Below are 22,617 nucleotides of genomic sequence, written 5' to 3' on the forward strand. Positions count from 1 at the left end.
ATTATATTATAAACAGAAGTTTGGAGCTAAAAGAGACGTTGGAGATATACTCTTTACCTTTAGCAGTGAAGAAACTGAAGGTCAGAGAAAATAGATCTTGTCTTTGGAAAAATCACCACTATTGGTAATAAACTACTATCCTCTAATTTTTCTTATTATTCACTCTATAGACCAGGCTGGTCTTTAGCTCATAAATCTGCCTGCCTCTGCCTCCCAAATGCTGGAATTAAACCAGGCCTCAGTATTCTATAATTCTAAAACCAACCATATGCATACCAGCACTGAAGAAAGGTAGGCATTAGCTGTCAACTTGACAGAGTCTAAAATCACCTGGGAGATGACATGTCTGTGGAGGATTATCTTGATAACATCAATTGATGTGGGAAGACATCGAAATTGTTGGCATTTACCTTAAGCAGGGGATCCTGAACTGGATAAAATGCAGAAAGTAAGCTGTACACCAGTGTGGATGTATTCACCATGTTCTGCAGCTGATTGTAAAAGTCATGTGACCAACTGTTAAAAACTTTTATTGTCCACCGTGATGGACAGCTTGAACTCATGAACTGTAAGTCAGAATAAACCCCTTCGCCCTTAAGTTGCCTTTATCAGGGAATTTTTTCATAGCAACAGTAAAAGAATTAAGATGGACATTGGTAACTAGAATTGGAACCATTGTTGGAATAAAACTGACCATGCAGTTCTCAGGCCTTTAGAGCTGATTTTCAGGAGGAATGTGGAAGAGTTAAAATAGTGAGTTGGAAAAGTCCCTGAATGCTATAACCAGAGGATAAAGCCTTTTCTGCTGGGAACTTGGAAGACAAGAACACTGGGGGGGGGGGGGGGGTTGTAAAGTGGAGACTGGTCATTGAGATGTCAGAGTAAACAAGGACTCTAATTAGCAACTGGGCTAGGGGCCATTCATGTGATATTTTGGCCAACAGTCTAGCACTATGCTGATTATTAAAAGTCGATTGAAGGTAAATTTCAAGATAATGGGTTAACTTGTTTGGCAAAGGACATTTCAATGCAGGAGAGAATTCAGTTCGGCATTGGTAACATAGTTATAATTGTTACAAAGGTCAGAACTACTAAAAACAAACATCATACATTGCATCGGGACAAAAGAAATGGTGTCCTGAAGGCAAAACTCCAGTCACCAGAGGTCCTTCAAGAGCTAGCAGTAGAACTTGGCAATGGAGCTCATTTGAGAGACATGGAAGCTTGAAAAAGAATGTAAGGCCAGAGGATTTGTGGTGTGGTTGAAGTTCCTGCAAAGAAGCCCTAAGAGGTCAGTGTGTGAACTTGTAAAGGTAAACCATAAGTTACAGCTAAGACAACAGGATAGTGGAGATACCAGGAATAATGGACAGCTGCCAAGGAAAGCTGTGGGCATAGAAATAAGCCAGCCTAGAAAGACTAGATGTGTGCTTCAGGGGGCAGAACTGAATGCATGAGGCGGATCAAGTGGTTTGGACTCCAGCTGATGAGACTACAAATCCCAGAGTTTGGCCTTGAAGCTGCAGGATTTGATGTTTGTTCTGTTTGATTTTGTTTTATGTTGAAGTGATTATTTGTGGCTATGTCTGAGTTCTTCTAATTTAGAATAGGGGTATTTACTCTGTGCCAATATTATGCTGGAAGTATATACCTTGTTTTTTTTTTTTTTTTTTTTTTCATTTTACAGACGCTCACAGTTAAGACACTGAGGACTATGGGGACTTTAGATGTTGGATTGAATGCATTTTACATTATACCATTCTCATGGGTCTATGAGAGCAAGGCATGGAAAGTTATGGCTTAAAAGTGATGGGTTTAGGTGTCAAGCTTAGAAGGAGTAAAGTTGTAATGTTTTATTTTAGTTGTCAACCTGACAGAATCTATAATTACCAGAGAAACAGCTATCTGGACATGCCTGTGAAGATTATCTTGATTACATTAATTGGTATGTGAAGATCCATTTTAATTGTGCTCAGGATCGTTCACTGGGAAGGGGATCCTGGACTAAAGATGATAGAGAAAGTAAACCGAGCACAAGTATGCTGGTTGATCTTGGCTTTCCATTGTGAAAGTGATGTGATCAGTTGCTTCAAACCCCTGCTTCCTTGACTTCCCCACAAGAAAGGATATTACCCTTCAATTGTGACTCAGAAAAAATGCGCTAACATGAATAGGGAAAATTTCACAGGTCCCCACTCTCAGACAAAGGAAGAACTATAGATAATTAATTACTCTTGAGAGAGGGTGACTTAATGATCCCCAGGGAAGAGCTTTCTAATTGATTATCCAGTAACAACTGGTCAGCCTTGAAATAGTAAGCATTAGTACACATAAAAGCAACACTAAATAGATTCAACATGTTGTAGCTAATATATTTATATGTTTGTACAACAATAACTAGTTTATCATTGTTGTCTCCTATCATTTCGCGTGTTTTTATCTATTGACATCAACAAAGCGTTTACCATAGGCTGACTATTGCTTACCCTGATTCCTTTTGGTCCTGCTGGCCCGGGAATTCCATCATCACCCTGAAAAACACAGTATGTTTAGTTCTTTTGTCCTTCAAATCAGTCATCAAATGACTAATTTTCCATTATAGCAGCCTTAAATTTTGTAAAAATATCTGAAAGTTTGTGTTAAAATCATACACCCAAAGAAGATTTACTATTAAGAGTAAACACACTGATAAATTATATGAACAACATCAAGAAAAGTCATTATTTTACTGGGGAAAGTGCTGACATGAAGAAGGAATTTTACATGCATAAAGTTGTATGCAAGGCATACAAGAAAAAGAAGATAAGCTAGCAAGGCAGCTATTTCCCAAAACATTTGTGCAATAAAAAAAAAGAATGTAAGGAAAACAATCTCAAAATTTTGATGATTTCTATGGCATATTTAAGCTGCAGTTGTACGTGCTGTTCTTGAATTTCTGCTTTTATCTTTTCATTTATTTCAGAAAGCACCTTCTACTGGCAGAACTTAACAATCATGAACTCGCTCTTCCAGATTCTGCTCTCTACTCCTGGCAAATACTCCCTAACCATTTCAAGTCACGCCTGTATCACTGACATTTTAAATCTAACCTCAGTGAATTTTTTGTTAAGGATTTTCTTTTAAATTTTTAATAAAGAAAAACTAATATTTGATGTAAAGTAGCATATCCACAGGTTCTGGCAGCAAAGATGTGGATATTCTTAATGAAAAGGCCATAAGTCTCCATGAAATATTCTCCTTTTTAAAAGTTTAATGATATACTCATTCCAAAGCAGATGCAGTTACAAGATTAAATGAATTCCGATTCCCAGTTAAAATAACTAGAAGACTTCTTGTTCAATAAATATTTTATGCCTGCTTACTGTAGGCAGAAATAAGGCAAGAATCCTTCAACATTGCACCAGTTAGATCAAGCAGCAAGGTTAAAGCAGAGGAATAATTTTAGAAAAGAAAATTGGAAAGCTAGAAGTTATGGAGGACATCTATCATCTCAACACTCAAGAGCCTAACGCAAGAAAATGGCCACAAGTTTGAGGCCAGCATTATCTACATACAGAGTTCCAGGACAGGTAGACCACAGAGTAAGACTATTTTAAAACAAAACAAGAAAGAGTGGGAAAGAATGGATCTGAGGTTACACCTGGATAGGGCATTTGCCTAAAACCTGCAAGGCCCTGAGCTCAATCCCTAGCACTACATTCAAAAGGAGAACATTTTACAAGGAGGAGATAAAGCCACGATTTGCAAATGATATGACTGTATGCCTGAAAACCAAGGTATTTAAACTACTATAACAATATGATGAGTTTACAATTATATATAAAGCTAATATTAAAAACTCAACAGCCTTGTTATAGGACCACTTTAGGAGACTTAATAGGAGAAAATATCCCACCTATACATGGTAAAACAAAGTATTTTGTAGTGAATTTAACAAGAAAATGCACAAGATTTATAAGAGGAAAAATTTAAAACACTTGTGAAGTTCACAGACAAATAAGTAAAAAAAGAAATTCCATGCTGTTAAATAAAGGAATTCAACATTTCAAAAGTAAACCACAAATTTTTGTTAGAAATTTTATACAATGAAAATAGAATTAGATGGCAGCTGTAAAGTTTATATGGAAAAAAAACTCAGCAATATCTTTGAGGATAAAGAACTGTAAAAAGAAAGAAGTGAGTGAACCCTCCACCAGTCAGATATGAAAGTGGAGCATAAGTTTCAATCATTAAAATAGTTTGAGTCTTAGATTTGAATAAACTGAATACTGGAAGACTATCAGAAAGGAAGTTCATATGAATTTGGTATGCATAAGCCACTCTTTATCCAAAGAGGATAATTTATAAGATCCCACATACGTACCTGAAACTAGGAAGTACCCAAACTTATGTATGCTGTATATTTTTTCCACGTACACAGGGTAATCTGACACATTCACACCATTGCACGTAAAATAAAGTTAAATAAATTATAAAAAATTCTTTAAGAATTTGAAATTAAACTAAGTCCTATACAATTGAAAGCACTGTCTCAAATAAAAATGAAATAAAGTGAAAAAGAGAGTTGACTGTATGCTAAGTGAAGTTACTAATATGTTCTGAAATATGACACCTTCCCTGCCCTCCACCAGGCTGGCCTCGAACTCCCAGAGATCAGCCTGCATCTGCCCCACAAGCGCTTTGATTAAAGGTGTGAACCACAATCACCTGGCTTTTATTTATGTTTATTTTCTCATTGCTTTTCCTAAATGTATGTCTTTGAGAAGGTTTTTGATCTTGAATATATAAACAGTTGTGAGCTGCCATGTGGGTGTTCGGATTTGAAACCAGTGTTCCCCTGAAGAACAGTGCTCTTAACCACCAAGTCATCTCTCCAGTACCCTTTTCTTTTCCTTTTATTTCTTTCCTTTCCTTTTCTTTATTTCCCCCTTACCCAAGACCAGAAGCTAAATGATTATGGTGTTTTTCTTTGCATGTAGAGTGTATTGCCTCAATCTGGAGATATTGATATTAAATTGTGGCCATCTAGAAGCAAGGAGACAGAGAACAAAATGGACCTTGAAAATATGTCTCATGGTGGCTACAATCTTGCTGAGGTCAGCACTCAAGATGGTTACCAGAGCCACCCTCTTAAAAGCTTCCATCTTGGTGAGGTCAACACCCATGCTGTCTGCAAAGGACCTTCACGAAAATGTTTTGAACTGTGAACCCCCTCTACCACCCACCCACAAACACATACACAGGGACAGACATGGGCACACTGAAAGAAACAAATAAAATTTAAAATTAAACTCAATGTATGAGAGAGTCACAGAACACAGCAACAAATATATATAAACAGATATAGCAAAATGTATAGACATTGTAAGAACTTAACAACTAAGAATAATATGAAACAAGTATAGCAGTATATTTTAATAAGTTCTTTAAAACTAATAAATCCTTAATTTTAATAGCTTTTCAGCTTATTATTTTCAGACAGTGGCTGGCTTCACGCAATTGAAATAATGAGAAATAAAATTACAAATCAGGAATGACCCCTGCATAGCGATGATGGCATTGGAAATGAGTGGAGAAAAAGATACCAGGATGGATCCCACGGGTAAAAAACAAATTGACATACTGAAAGAAAATCTTTGAGAAGTAAGGTATATATAACCTTAAAGTGTTCAAGATTTGTTCAGCTAAAAATCCATATATATGACTTAAGAAAAGATCGCTGAAAAACAGAGACTTACAAATGTATATACTTTCATGCACATACCTAGCAAAACCAAGGACAAAGGGAAAAATAATGCAACTCACAGTATGTGCACAGAAATAATCTTACTAACAAATAGCTCGGCAAAATAGGAAATTACCAAAACTCCACCAGAAAAAAGAGCAAATGTTATGAGTATATAGGTCGTAAAAAACAAATGACACCTCTATCTGTGAGAAGCATATTCTTCCTCATAGAAAGAGAAACGCAAGCTGAAAGTACACTGACAGATCACCCTTCTACCATACTGACAAATAGGAATGTTTCACAGTAATGGTGATAAAGCTGGATGGAAATGTAGCTTCTTTTTTGATGCTGAATCAAAGGTAAGTTATATATAGCTGACAAATGGTGATCTGGTAAGATCTGAAAAAAAAAAAATCACAGGTGCATACATATGCAGGCAAGATTTGTGTGTGTGTGTATGTGTGTGTGTGTGTGCGTGTGTGTGTGTGTATACGTGTCCAGTGATCCAGGAACTCACTTCTCATAATTTATCTTACAGATTCATACTTATTGATACAAAAAGAGTAAATCAAAGTTTTACATCTTAGCAGTTAGGTTTACAGCAGCAAACTATTGAAAACTGCATAATATATAGGGAGCTGGTTATGACATTATAACATATATATGACATTATAACATACATATACACACACATGAAGTTGAGTGTAGTGAAACTAACATGTTCTGAGTACACTGATATAAGGAAAAAACAAACTAAAAACTAAACATGACATCTTATTTTAAAAATAAAGGGGACGAAAGTATGGGTATGGGACCAATGAACAGAGATGGAAAAGAGGGTTTTGTATACACTATATTTATCTTGAATAAAACAAATATACTACCCATCAAACAGGAACCACATTTTATTCAATAAAGAACTCTTTTGCAACATTACATATATATTCTATATACATTTATACAAATACACATGCATATATATGCATGTATTGTTTTATGTATGTATGTATCTCAGGACCATATTCTAACCAACTAAGCTATGTGCCTGGTTTATTTTACAAGTCTATACTTTCATAAACTGGAGTATATCAATGAAGTATAATTCTATATTTTTTCGCTTTATAAACACCCAAATAGCCAACCACACAAAAAGTACATTTTGGGTGTAGAATCTAAGATGTTTAGAAATCAGTATATATTCTCACTTTATAAATAATGAAAACGAGTTGCATCAAAGATTAGAATGCTCTCCAAACTTTATCTGTATAGAAACACATCTTCATAAACTATTATACTAACACTAAACAGCCTCAGTTAATGCTAAATTATTTCAAAATAATTTTAATATAACTTATTTTAATGAAACACAAATATTTATTCTTAATTTGGATGGCATGCAAGAAACTCTGACCCTGATCCCAGATAAACGCAAATTTTAAAAATGTAGTTTTTTTCTATAATTCAAATTACATTCTATTTCAACACACCCAATTCCATAACATAGCTGAAAAATTAATCAATTTGTGTTCCCACTTCAGTTTCACAAAACTGTGCTTATGTTCCCGTGTGTTGAGAAGGGAGAGGCTTTAGCTGTGCTTCTATATTAGTGCCCAATTCCATCAACTTTGCTGCTTTTAGATCTCTGTGCTACTTCTTTGCCATTCCTGGGTGGCAAGCATCATCCCGCTGCTCTTGCTGTGTTATAGCACCTAGGAAACTCAGTTGAATGGCCCATCTACAAAATTCTATTCAGTTATTTAGAGGCTTGGTATTTCCTTAGTGTTCACGTTCTATCCAGTGAATTTCAGCACAGGTCCCACTTACTGCTGAATCCCACAAAACTACCTCCTCACAATCGCGCCATCATTCTCTCAACATCTAACTTCTGGTATAACTAAATATATATATAAAGTCTCCATGCACTTAAGTTTACTCCATTTTGTAAAACTACCTGGTGCTGTCCATTTGATTTTCTTACTCCTCTAATGATATGGTACAGCTTCATTATATGCAATAATAAAGCTAGAAGGAAAATGTCATCAAGTCAAATTTTGCTTTTTGGGCAACTGGATATAGCTGGCCTTCCATATATCACTCTATCTAATACAGATAGAAAAGAGCACTGAATCAAAAGAGCCACTATAAACTAAAAGATACTTCTCTCAGTCTCAAGACTCACTGTTGTCTTCCCTACTACCCCATTTTAACATGCACATAAAGATGCTACCCTTACTCATGAGGGTGTGTGTGTGTGTATGTGTGTGTGTGATTCAATTTGTTCTGTTCCTCTAGAGAAGCCTAACTAACCTACAAGGTCTATGATAGTGATAACGGAGCTTTAACACTCTGGTAGATAGAGTCCAGTTATTGACCCTCCCCCACCCAGCAGCTGCAATGATCTAGGGAGATGGCAGTTAGGAGGCTGATTCAAAGTGGTAGTCAACAGCAGCCTCCAGGAGATCATTATCCATGACACATCTCTTTTAGAGTTACCCACACTTTTATAAGTGATCCCTTACTCATGCTCAGTTAGCAAACCCAATAAAGTCATTGTCAACAACTTGGAATTTGGCTAAATCCTACTTTGGTCTGTTATTGGTGCCCACCTGGGGTGAGAAGAAGTTTATTTGCCTCTCCCCAGGAGAAGTTCAACGTAACAATTCCAAAGGCCGTATACAACAAATAACATCTTCAAAAAACAATCTGAATTTGGTAGTAATGTTCAAATTACAAAAACAAACAAACAAAAGCCCTCACTAAGGTGAAGAGCCACCCTTCATGAATAAGTGTAGCTACCACTATTCCCCCAAAGAGCATCTCACCACAGCAAATGGAGCACATCATAGAAAACTTTAACTTGTCAGAGGGATCAAGAGAGGAAATTAGTGTATTGTGGGGAGCCCAGCCCTACATCATCACCATTCCTGCATCTATGGCTCATGGGACATCACAGAAGAGAGGATGGAAAGAGTCTAGGAGCCAGAATACCAAGAAGTTTGCTGTGAAACAGTCAAGACTGCCATAATATCAGTATGGGACAATTTTATGGGGTCCCAGTCCTTTACAAAGAACTACTGGCCTCTCCCAGGGATGAACCCCCCTGTTAGCTGTTCGGTGAGAGTGGTCAGTCCTGAAACCATATGCATAGAAATAACAGAAACAGATTCAGTAGGTTGCATGTATGTTTGTGTGCACATACACATACATACATATGTATGCATATGTAACAATAATAAAGAGAAGTGGCCATCAACTTTAGAACGTGGGGCTATGGGAGGAGCTTGAGGGAGGGCAGTTCGGAGGAGCTTGAGGGAGGAAAAACAGGAGAAAAAGAAATGCAATCTATTTCAATTAAAAACATTTACAAAACAAATTCTATGATATATAAAGTGTACAGAAAACAATTGTCTCTTTAATTCTGTTGTTTGGTTTAAGCAGTAATTTCTTATTACAATTCAGTGAGCTTTTTAGTTGGACTGACAGTTTGTTTGACATTTATGGTGGTTGGTTGCTATGGAAACAAATACCTTTTGTCCCCGAGGTCCTGGAGGTCCTTCTGGACCTGGAAATCCTGGCAGACCTGGATGGCCTTCCAAACCTGGAAATCCTCGTTCTCCCTATAATTGAACATATAAAAGAATATAAAGGAAAGTCATTTGTGAACTTTTAAATACAAGCATAGTTGAATTTCAGAAAGTTCAAATGACTGTCATATGAATGTAACATAATATACTGATACTATATGTCCACAGTATCTACTAACATGAACAAATCCAGAAGACGTGAGCAGAAAAACATAAATCATCCAAAATGTATATAATATATAGTAAATGTAATCTCTTTGCTACTTGAAGAATTAAACAGTATCAGACATAAAGTGAGGATATAATAGCAAGAGTTTTAACCTCAACTCAATTATAAAGAAGAGGGAAAAAATAAGATTTTCACCATTTTAAGAGCTATATTATCTCAGATTATTGAATGGTCTGCTACTAGCAGAACTAGGACTAAAACTCTGATCAAACATTCCACTCAGATAGAAAAATAAGAAGGAAAAAAATCTAGATTAGTGTGTTTCCCTAAGTACAAAACAGCTGCATGTTTGGATTTCAGCTGGTATTTAGAAAACAGCTCTGTCAAAAGCACCGAGTACGTCATGTGCACAGCAATGTATATTTTTAAAGCAAAAGTGCTATCTGGGTTACAGGTATAAAGAAGAATAAAGCAAAGACGGAAAATAGAGGATGCTGACTAGCAGGGTGGCTAGGCAGGTAAAGGCACCTGCCACCAGGCCTAATGATCTGACTGAGTTCAATCCCCAGAAGTCAGAGAGTGGAAAGAGAGAATTGACTCCTGAAAGTTGTCATCTAACCTCCACTCAGACACTGTGACATGCACGTGTACACATACACAAACACAAATTTAAAGTTAATTTTTAAAAATGATATGCATTTTTAATTGAAATTGAATTACATCATTTATACCCTTCCCTTTTTTCCCTCCAACTTCTATCTGGTGCCCACCTTTCAACCCTCCCATACCCTCCACTCTCAAATTGATAGGCTCTTTTCCTCTAATGATTTTTGTTATATACATATATGTATATGTATGCACAAGCAAAATTTTTAAGGTAGGATGCTTAATTATGTTTGTATCAATTAAGATATTATACCTTTTTAATGTTATATCTTGAAATTCCCTCACATTATCACAGAACTCAAGAAAAGCAGATAATATATAGTAGCAAAAAGAATTAGAAGAGCAATTCTGAGACTTTCAAAGGTAGAATATTTGCTAGAGTATAAATATATATATATATATATATATATATATATATATATATATTTCCTGTGCAAGAATGAGCTAAATGTAGGGTTTTCCACCTAATTTATAAAGTGAATAATAAGAAAAGTTAAAGGTAGTTGTGTGCCTACCTTTGCTTCCTAGGTATTCATTTACTCCTTTTAAACCATTATAGATTTGACTATAATTTTCACATATTCATAGACTGAACATGAAATGGTAAGCCTATTTCTGAAAGACAAGCTGTAAAACATTTTTTTAAAAAAATCAAAAAGTAAAAATAATCCTGACTTATCCTGAATGCCCATGTTTGGAGTTTTAAAAATTCTTTGTCAAGTAGTATTTTTCGCCCTTTGTTATTTTTTAAATATTAGTATTACTCTAGATTGTGCCATTGACTTCTCTCTTTCCCTGGGAAGTCGAAAATAGTAAAGGTAAGTTCTTATTAGCAAATCTTAAGGATTTCCACTGGCACTTCAAGCTCAATGACCTTAAAAATAGTTTGCTTGTCTTGAGTGTTTTCCCTTTGCCAGATTCTTTAAACTCCTTCCAGGTTTTACTTCACTTGCCACTCTCCATGACAAGACAAAGTAAAATTGTTATTCCGATTTTATGTGTGAATTCATGACAAAGAGAAGTTTTCTAATTTTTCCTAATGTAAACTTGATATATAGAACACTCCATTGTCTTTCTACCACATCTGCTCATCTGCTTCGGTCAGATATTATCCTGGACACCACCTTCTCCTTTAGCCCTGCATGGAAACCATCATGGCTTCTTCAACTTTGGATTCTTAGTGTCCAATAGAACAAATATTCAGGAAATAATCTATTCAATAAATGAACTTCCTTAATGGGTTACACAAAATTTTTAGCAAATATTTTTAATTCAAATCCAGAAAAAGGTAAAAATTCAGATTTTGGCAAATTATACAAAAGGAAACCATTTTGTGACAGTCTAATTCATTTTTTGTGCGGTGATATCAAACTTCCAGGTTCACAAACACAAGCCAAGCACTCTACCACAGAGCACAACCCAGCTCACCAGTTTAAAAAGGTTAACTGACTGATTAACCGTGACTATGACGCTTTGTAAGCATTTAGCCATCCTTCATCTTGCAGACTGAGAGAACTAAGCAGTAATAAGTACATACATGGAAATTCACTATGTGCTTCTTTTCTTTCAAAAGATGATCCCTTTCACTTTCTTCCTTCCCTTATGATCCCAAATGAACCCCTTTTAATATTTTGACACTATAGAAAGCATTCTTGTTGCCAAGCTACTCCCTTAAACATGTTTCCCACATAAGTGTTATGTAGAACAGCATTCAACAACTCTTAATAGCTGTTCTGTTAGGAGACAGTGTGTTACAGGGCAGAATGGGACTTGAAAATAAGATTCAATAAAATAAATAAATGAACTTATAACCACCAGGACCTTTAACACCTTTTATTATGCTAATGAATACTTCTATAACTAACTGGGATGTTCACTAAAGATACGGTCTCTAACTTTTCCTCATATATAATTAGCACTATACAGTCATTTTACTCATTTAAAGAAGTTTATTGAGTTAAGAAGAAGGAAGAGTAATAATGGAAGATCTCTGTCTGCTAGTACAAATCTGCAATTCATTATCCTATTTTAAATTTCTAATTTTGATATCCGTTACTGACATACAAGGCTGGAAGAAAAAACCCCTCAAGTTAAATGTCATCTGAAGCATATTCGGACTGGACTAAGAGCTAGGATTTCTTCTTCGTATTATTATTAAATTGTTAAAAATCCCTGTAAGGCTGGGTATGATGCCTCACACCTTCAGTCTCAGTACTTGGGAGGCACAGCCTTATTATTTGTGAATTCACGGTTATCCTGACCCACTTAGTGAGCTCCAAGCCAGCTTGGACTACAGAAAGAGACTCTATTTTAAAACAAAACAAACCAAATTCACTGGTAAAGTAAAAGGTTTCTAGAAAGGATTTTCATCTATATTTCATTTTGTTGATTCTCCCCAATTCCTACTCCCTGTTTTCTTCTCATTTACTTGTCCTTTCCCCTGCTGCCCCCTAAGATTTTTGGGTCAATGTTCAATAGCTCTTGTGGGTTTTGTTATTGTTTGGGGTTTTTACTTTTAGGAACCAGGGATGTGTCACAGTTGGAGACTGTTTGCTTATCTTGTGCAAAGCCCTAGATACAATTCCCAGCAAAAACAAAACAAACAAAGAAAAAAAACCTAAAATTTAACAGAACTTCTGTGTACGAAACCTAAAATATTTATTATATGGTGTCTTATGGAGGACGATTGCTGATCCTACATACAGTCTCATCTTTATAAGTTCCCCTGTAATGCAGTAGAATTCGTTGTATTTATTTGTGTGTTGAAAGAAGCCTAAATCCATTCACAAACAGGATTTGATTGTTTTACTTAGAACATACCTTTTCCCCCTTTATACCACTGCAGTCACATTTTGATCCAGGAGAACATCCATGGCAGGCCTACAGGAGGAGAAAAAAAAATCATTGAATACAAACTTGAAAGCAAATATGACTTAGAACTTAACTGAATTCAGCAATTCAGACTTGTAGACTCAATACAAGAAAAAAATCTGAAAGGATATATACAAATGGCAATGGCATTTTATATATATACAAGTTTTATTATATGCACTTCCCTTTCAACTTCCCTTTTAACAATGGTCAAATGAATGTTCTATAATTTTAAGCTAATAAATATCTTTTACATTTTACATTCATTTGTACGTAGGGGTGGGTGGGTGGGTGCATACACGTTGTAGCATGAGTGTGGTGGTAAAAAATTAACAAGAAGTTGTTACTATGTAAGTTTCAGGAATAAAAATCAAGTTGCTGGGTTTGATAGCCATCTCCTTTACTTGTTGAGAACTATCTTTTTATTTTCTTCTTTTTGAGACGTGGTCTCTCTACATAGCCCTGGCCGCCCTGGAACTTAATGTGTAGACCAGGCTTGTCTTGAACTCATAGAGATTCCACTACTTCTGCCTGCTTAGTGACAGGACTAAACGTGAGCATCACAATGCCCAGCTGAATATCTTTTTTAAATATGCTAAAATGAAAAGAAAATTCATATAACATTCTGGTTGATATGGTTTGTCCTTGTCCAGGCTGCAGGAGCACCTTACTTTTTATCCTAAGATCATTTGTAACAAATTACTTCTCAATCTGTATCAGCAAATGGCCTTGGAAACTAGCCAAGACTAGCTACCACTTGAAGTCAGCTTGTTTTCTGGCATTCATAAGTAATCACACAAGGATCATAAAACATGTAATGCTGTATTTTACCTCCTTTTCCCCCTTGTTCCTGCTTTTTCATCAATAATAGCTCGATTTTTTAACCTTTCCGAGTTTACCACAAAGTCTAGATTCTCTGAATCATTACTAACAATTAAATTTAACTACACTAGGGAGTGATGTCCTGAAGCCAGAGAAATATATTTCTCTAATATAAAAGCATATAGAGAATGGGAAAAGAGTAAGTGACATCTAACATCCAGAACTATCTGTTACATTACTGTCAAGCTGAAATGCTTAGAAAAACTAATAATAATTGGAATAAGATATACAGACAGCACAGTGTTGATGTATAAGAAAGCAGAACACATTTTGTCAAACCAACTACTGAAAACATTTGTAAAAGAAAAATATAAAACATTGTTAATCACTGTTCCATCTTCATAGCCCGTGGTTTAACAAGTAAGCCAGCCTCCTGTCTTGTCTTCCAAATTTTTCTTTTTTTTTTCTTTTTTTTTTTTTAAGAACCTCCCGAAACCCTTATCAACTGACTACTGCTCAAAATAGAAGACAGCATCCTGTTGAAACCTGTTTTCTTGATTCTAAAAGAAAGCTAAAATGGTGTAATGATAGAAGCATACCTCACACTGCAAGAGTGTGTTCCAGTAAAAGTGTACTCTGATACTTCAACTTAAATCTGTTGTGTGCCAGATAGCTTTTGGTCAACTTGACGCAGGCAAGAATCATTTGGAAAAGGGGGAACTCAAAACTGAGAAAATAACCACTGAAGGAAACCCTATGGAGAATTATTTTTTCATAAATGATTGATTTGGGAGGGCCCAGCCCACTGTGAAAAGTGCCACCCCCAGCAGGTGCTCATGAGTTGTATAGGAGAGCAGGCTGAGCAAGCCACAAGAACAAGCTAGTAAGCAGCGCTCCTCCGTGGCTTCTAATTCAGTTCCTGCCTCCAGCTTCCTGCCTTGAGTTCCTGTTCGGACTTCCCTCAATGATTGACAGTGATTGGGTCATGAAATCAACATAAAGCCACTCCTCTGCAAGTTGCTTTTGGCTATGGTATTTATCATAATAATAGAAGGCATATTAGTTATACAATCATTACTACTATATACAGGTACTTAGAATACACTCTGTTTTCAGGATTACATGTTAACTACATTTTAACTCTAAAAGTTTCATATAGGCTTAATCATCCATCAAATGAGAAGTGTTACTATTGAAGGCAAGAAAACTTGTTAGGCACAAAGATATAAATATAAATAAACCCATATAAAACAGTAAGTTTAGGAACAGAAGCTAACACAAGATACATAATTCTGGCCTATGCAAAGATGAATTATTGATTCTAAACTATGAATTTACAAAATTTAGGAACCACACATTCACAAATTCTTGAGAAAAGAATAGTCAACAGTCATAACACCTGGATTAGACTGTGCATACTGTCAACTGTCATAACACCTGTATTAGACTGTGCATACTGTCAACAGTTAATTGCATTATCATAGAGGAACAAAGAGTAATGCTCATGCACAATGGCTACTAACATGAGACTAATGTTTGACATCAGGAAGTGGATCTACAATTAAAGTAGCATGCACATGAGATTTTGTTACAAATAAAATTACATCTTTTTGCATTTTCAGACATTTGAATCAAGGGATCGTCCCCAAAATACAGATTCCAATACTGAAAATAATGCAAAACCAGCCTAATAGAATTCTTTTAATAAAAACAAAACAAAATTAATTCCATTACACATATATTTTTCCTTCAAAATATCTAACAATAGTAAAATATAATTTATGAAGAAATAACATTTTATATTCTTGTATATGCAATGTTTCTCAAGATTAATGATTTCATCATATTAAATATCTTTATCAACTAACATGAAGTATATTTTAAAGATAATTCCCCTTAAAACATTTAGGAATATAGAAAAGTTTTTTGAATTTAATTTAAAAATTTAATTATAATCTATATATACCATATAGGCTGTAAAAATTACTCTGTTACTCTTGGGGTTTGAAAAAAAAACCACCATAAAAGCCAACTCATTGTAATACACACACCAACCACTAGGTGGCACTTTCCATGCAGTTATTAATGGAACGCCACAAGGGAATGGCCCTAATTAGACATCTCATTAGGTGGAAGAGCTTTCCATTTTTAAGCAGTAGCTATTCATATCGACAAGGTGCCTAATAAATACAAAACACAATGTTATATCTATGACTGGCACAAAATATGGAGACCTGGGTGCTTGCTGCCTTTAAGAAATTTGCAATCTAGTTTTTAAGAATCTTGCCATAAACAAATGAAAATGTAATTAAAATTAAGTGGAATAATGCTACAGCAGTAATGAAAAAGTTATAACACTCAAGAAATATTCCCCGACGTTTCTGTAGCAAGTGAATCGTTCCGAGACCATTGATAAGTTGACTCCACACTCTAGGACTTGTTTCTCCTTTATAAAAAGCCAGTCATGGATAGTACCATTTCACTCAGTAGATTCACCAAGTAAAAGAAAATGACTGGTATCCATGGTTATGAGAGTTAATAAAGCTAGTTGCCTTGAGGCTGAGAATTATTAATATCATGTGGAAGGTAGGCAGAAAATCTTTCTAAACTAGGAAAAAATCATTACAGCAAGCAATATGATTAAAGACAAATTTGGGTGAGGCAAACAGTGAGATAAAAGAACCATTGCGTATCTCAGTTTAAAAGACTTTGTAAGTATGATAGGAAAGTATCTTGATGAGATAGTTTATAGCCCAGACGAACATGAACTGGCACTGCTCTCACATCAGCCTCCCAAGTGACAGAGAGGTAGCAGGGCCATCAAGCCTACTTTCATCTTTTCAATACTGAGGGAGAAAGTTTGTTTCTACAAGAGCACAGATGATTGTTAATGCATGAAAATTACTAATCTATAGTAATGTTTCTAGTTTTTATTCTGTGAGAAAATATCAAAATGAAAATCAAGAAAGGTTTCTATTACCCCATGTTAAAATACATAATAAAATTATATGTAACTATAATAATTAAAACAGTATAGAACTGCCCCAAGATTTATTGTTCAAAAATAATTAATCATTTAGTATATGGTATTAAGTATAGAAGATAATACTTTTAGATCTTAAAATATAAAAATAAAAACATAGATTAGAATAGTACCTGAAATGTTATGGGCATTTTTGTCCTTTGCAGATTGAAACATTTGTATATAGATAATGAGATATCTTGAGGGTAAGACCCAAGTCTAAACATAGAGTACATTTTCTATTTCTTATATACCTCCAACACCCTCCCAAGCAGAGCTACCAAATGGGAGCCAATGTTCAAATATTAGTCTGTGGGGGGCATTTATCACTCAAGCCACTACTTTTAGACATGGGAAAGAGAAATCAGATTATCTTTTCACATGTTAAGATTTGGAATTAGGAACCTCAGCAAAGATAGAACATGTGTCATTTGTCTTTCTAGGTCTGTTATCTCATTCAATATGATCTTTTCTAGTTCTATCCATTTATCTGAAAATGATTCATGATTTCATTTTTATTTATAACTGAATAGTTTTCCATAGTAGATATGTACCACATTTTCATTAGTCATGCGTAGGATGACAAATAATTTAGGGTTTTTTTTAGCTATTTTAAATACAGCAAAAATGAACACGACTGAGCAAGTATCTGTGGAATAAGATATTGGTTCACTTGACCACATGCCAAGGAGTGGTATTTCTGAGTCATAGGCTAGATTTATTCTTACATTTTTGATGATTCTCCACACTAATTGCCAGAGTGACTGGACCAATTTGCAACCCCACCAGCAGTGAGTAAGTGTTCTCCCCTCCAATTCGATTCAGCATTTGTTGTCAGTTGTTTTGTTGATCTTTACCACTCTGACTGGGGTAAGGCAAAATTTCAGCTTTTTTTTGACCTCTTTTCCCCATTGGCTAGGTACAATGGGAATGTTTTGAGATGTTTCACTGCTATTTGGTTTGTTCTTTGAGACCTCTCTTTTCAGGTAGGGCCCATTTTTGAAAGGGTCATGTTTGTTTGTTTGACTATTTATTTTTTTGAGGTCTTTGTATATTCTGAATATTCACCTTCTGTCAGACGTGCAGCTGGAAAAGAGTCTCTCCCACTCTGTGGGCTTCCGCTTCACCTGGTTGATTGTTTCTTTAGCTGTGCAGAAGTTCCAGTTATCATTTTTTGGGCTTTAATTCTTGGGTAAATGGAGTCTTACTCAGGAGGTCCTTTCTTATACCCACATTACATAGGATAGTTTCTGCCTTTTCTGCTAACAGTTTCAGTGTTCCAAGTTTCAAGTTGAGGTTGGTGATCCATTTGGCATTAGTTTTTGAATATGAAGGTAAATACAGGTCTAATTTCATTCTGCATGTGACATTCAGGTTTTATTTATTAAGAGTACAATTTTATTTGTAATCTTCTAGATTAAAACTTAATTACAATATGTTTCCCTTCTCTTTTCTCGCTCCAAACTATCCCATATACGCTTCCCTACTCTCCTTAAAATTCACGGACATACATTTTTCCCATCATTGTTGGTAGAAGATGATTTTCTTCAGCTTATATTTTTGGCATCTCTGACAAATATAAAGTGGCTAAAATCTATGGTTTTTTTTGTTCCATTGGTCTACACATCTCTTTTTGTCAGTACAATATTGTTTTAATTGCAAAGGTTCTGTGATATATCTTGAGATCTGGAATGGTATTCTCTCCAGCATTGTTCTTTTTGTCCAGGATTGTATTTGGCTATCCTGGGTCTTTTATGACTCCATATGAATGTTAAGATTTTTTTCTTCAAATGGGAAACATATTGAAAGATAAAATTATAAAAAAATTAAAAGAAAACATTGGAATACATATTCTTGATTTTTGCTTAGTCAGTTCCACTTAGAAATTCATCTAAAGGGTAAGAGAGGTGGCTAAACAGTTAAATGAACTTTCTGCTTTTGAAGAGGTTCAGAGTTTAGGTGCCAGCACCCATGTCAGAGGCTCACAACCACCTGGAATTCCAAACTATTCCGTTCTTAGGCATATATCCAAGAGAAGTAGAATAATGTCTATAAAAACATCTTATATGTGACTATTCATAACATCATTACAAATAATATTTGAAAAGATAAAAAAACAACCCAAACATCCGTCAAGGTGAACTTATTAAATAATATGTAGTATACACAGTCAATAAAATATTATTTGACAAGGAAGAGGAGGGAGGTATTGTCTCATGCTACGACACTCATGAACTTTGGAAACATGGTATTAAGTAAAAGAAAACAAATACAAAATTTCACATTGGAATGAGTTTACTTACGTTATATGTTGAGAATAGACAGAACTATAGAAACAATGAGACAGGCATTTGCCTGTGACTGTTGTCAGTGAGTAGAGAAAGTTAACGAATGTGGTTTTCTTATCATTTTGCAAAGAAATGTTCTAAATTTTATTTGGTGAATGGCTATAAAATTCTGTTCATATTCTCCAAAACTACTGAACATATGCTTTAAATGGACAAAATGAACTGTGTAAATTGTGTATCAATATGCCACCAAAATTCATGTAAAGAAATATAGGAAAATATATAGTCAAAAATTAAGAGGAAGTTAAGAAATTTGTCTACTTGAAAACTAACAAATGAGCTTTGCTCCAGTATTATGGGACAGTTCTAAGAATCAGACATAAGAATGTACTACTCAAAGCCATAGCCTGGGCTTCACTAAGTTCCCCTTTCCACAGGGTGATGCTAAGCAGACAAATGAACCTTCACACAGGTCACACTGCTGGCTCTTGCTGAAGAGAAATAATGTATTTAAAGAACTTATGTATCTCATTAGGCACAGTAAATGTTTTTCTTAATATCTTGTTTTTATTATAGTATAAGGTAAACATATCTGACTTTTTCTTGCAAATGGAGATAACTATCACTATTTCTCAAGTCATTTATTAGAAAACATCCTTGAAAGTAAAGTTCACTGGGAGGACAGCTCCTCTACTCCCAAGATGGACAGAGGAGGTCCATGGAAAATTTTCATGAAACATCATCTTGAAATTTGAAATTTTAAAAGAATAAACAAAAGCAGAACATAATAAACAGCTATAAATGGCACTATCCTTTAAGATGATTCATTTTCTTAAGGGTGATAATTTATTAGTGATTAATGTAAGACATGATTTGTGATGAGGTTGTTAGGTATGGTGTCATGCTGTCTGTAAGTTACTTTTAAAATAATCATTCGACATGCACACACACAAGGCATCAAGAGTAAAAAGTGTAAAGTAAATATAGGAAAAAACACTGACAAATACCATGTCTATGTGAAGATATAATTGTTTTCATTACATAGTCATACTATGTTTTGAAAATGCTTGTAAAATCTTAGGTAAGTACCTTGGGAAAAATGTAGGAAACAAATATCCTTAGAACTTCAAAAAAGGAAGCAAATTTCAGAATGTATGATATGATATTTATCAGAGACATCAAAAGCCTAAGATTACATAGAAAAGTTGAAATAAAAGATGAAAAAGCTATGCACAATAATAACCAAAGAAAGCTGGTATCACTATATTAATTTTAGACAAAAATGGATTTTAAGGCAGAACACATTACAAAAGATAAAACAAGGTCACTTCAGAATAATAAAAGATTTGGTTCACAAGGAAGACTCTCTTTAAAATAGCTTAAATTATATACATTAATAACATCTTCAAAATACATAAAGTAAAAACCAACAGATTTCTAAAAGTACACAAATCTATGTAGTTGAAGATCTTAAAGAAACCTCTCATAATTGACTGATATAACATGTAAAGAAAATAATCTTTGAGGGCATACAAATATTTGAACATCACTAATAAATTTATTCTAATGACCATCTATAATGCAATGTATCCCTCAAATGAACACAAATTGATATGAGAAAAACCCTAGAAACTTCCTAAAATTGACCATACACTGTTCTTTAAAGTATTTTAAACAAATGTAAAAGGTCATAGGATCAAATACAACATAATATTTAACCATAATGTTATTGAGCTTGAGTACAGCATTCCAATCTAACTGAACAGTATCAGAGAACAGAACAGAAAAGAACAGATAAAATTAGCCTAATTTTATTACTAAACTTACATATGAGTGAGTGTGAAGGATAAGTTACAGATTTATTTTACCAAAGAGTATAGGTGTAAAAACGCTACATAAAACATAATGAAGCTAGATTTAACATAGCACTAGCAATTTTCTAAGGAAAGGAAAGTTTAGGAAAGAAGCACAAATGTCACTCAGATTAAATGACTGAAGGGATAGAAAATCCAAAAGAATTTCTGCAGATAATAGTTTGATAAAACTGTTGAATATAAACTAATATATTTACATGAATTAGATTTTCATATGCCAGAAAGTAACAGAGATCGTGTCCAGAGATGCTTCAGTGTAGTCTCCTAGGCTAGGGGAAAAGTGAGTGAAATAAACACACTATAGCACTTTTTGAAACATAGCTTAAAAAATGCATTGCAAGAATAAATAAAAGACCCACAATTACAACCAACAGTATAGCAGTAATATTCACATACCTAAAATATGAAAACTTACCAATTTAATTGAAAATAGAATAATAATAGGGTGAAGACTGAAAAGAGGACATAAGTGTTGATAAACAACAAAAAAATTATTTGCAAGTTTTTACCCTTGAATAACTGATTGAGGGATTCAAGAGTGATGAAGAACAAGACTAATGATTTTTAGAACAACTTAAATTTGGGGACCATAAGTATACAGTCCAGTACCATGTCATCCTAACACACAATGGCTCTTCTTTTGAGTTTAAGACACAATTAGAAGGCATTATTTTAGTTGATTTTTATTTTGGTGTGTGTGTGTGTGTGCGTGTGTGTGTGTTTTGCCTCTATGGATATCTGTGCACCACTTGTGTCCCTGACAACCACAAAGGCCAGAAGAGGGCATTAGATACTCTGGAACTTGAGTTAAAAATGGTTGTGAGCTGCCATATAGGTGCTGGACACTAAACCCAGTTCCTGTGGAAGAGCATCCAGTGCTCTTAAATGGTGATTCATCTCTATCAACATGGAGAAGAATGAAAATAAATCCATATCTATTGCCATGTACAAAACTCAAGTACAAATGGATCAAAGACCTCAACATAAAACCAACCACACTGAACCTCATAGAAGAGAAAATGGGAAGTACACTTGAATGCATTGGCACAGGAGATCACTTCCTAAATATAACCCCAGTAGCATAGACACTGAGGGAAGTAATTAATAAATGGGACCTCCTGAAACTGAAAAGCTTCTGTAAAACAAAGGACACAGTCAACAAGACAAAATGGCAGTGTACAGAATGGGAAAAGATCTTCACCAACCCCACATAGGACAGAGGGCTGATCTCCAAAATATACAAAGAACTCAAGAAATTGGTCATCAAAAGAACAAATAATCAATAAAAAATGGAGTACAGTGCTAAACAGAGAACTCTCAACAGAGGAATCTAAAATGGCTGAAAGACACTTAAGGAAAGGCTCAGTATCTTCAGCCATCAGAGCAATGCAAATCAAAACAACTCTGAGATTACATTGTACACCTGTAAGAATGGTCAAGATAAAATACACTGGTGACAACTTACGCTGGAGAGGATGTGGGGTAAAGGGAACACTCTCCATTGCTGATGGGAGTGCAAACTTGAACAGCCTCTTTGGGTATCAGTATGGTGATTTCTCAGAAAATTAGAAAACAACCTACCTCAAGACCCAG

The 22,617-nt window shown here is 34.9% G+C and overlaps 1 protein-coding gene across 1 annotated transcript in view; it reads right to left on the reverse strand.

The window, feature by feature from the left end:
- Positions 1-22,617, reverse strand: part of Col4a5 (collagen type IV alpha 5 chain) — a 193,793-nt gene that overhangs the window by 117,397 nt on the left and 53,779 nt on the right. The window contains exons 2-4 of the mRNA XM_057759380.1: positions 12,968-13,027; positions 9,256-9,345; positions 2,487-2,531 (exon numbers count right to left, since the gene is read on the reverse strand). Coding sequence (XP_057615363.1) covers positions 2,487-2,531; positions 9,256-9,345; positions 12,968-13,027 — 195 coding nt within the window. The remainder of the gene's footprint in view (positions 1-2,486; positions 2,532-9,255; positions 9,346-12,967; positions 13,028-22,617) is intronic.

This window comes from Chionomys nivalis, chromosome X, assembly GCF_950005125.1.
Source record: "Chionomys nivalis chromosome X, mChiNiv1.1, whole genome shotgun sequence".
Classification (NCBI taxonomy): Eukaryota; Metazoa; Chordata; class Mammalia; order Rodentia; family Cricetidae; genus Chionomys; species Chionomys nivalis.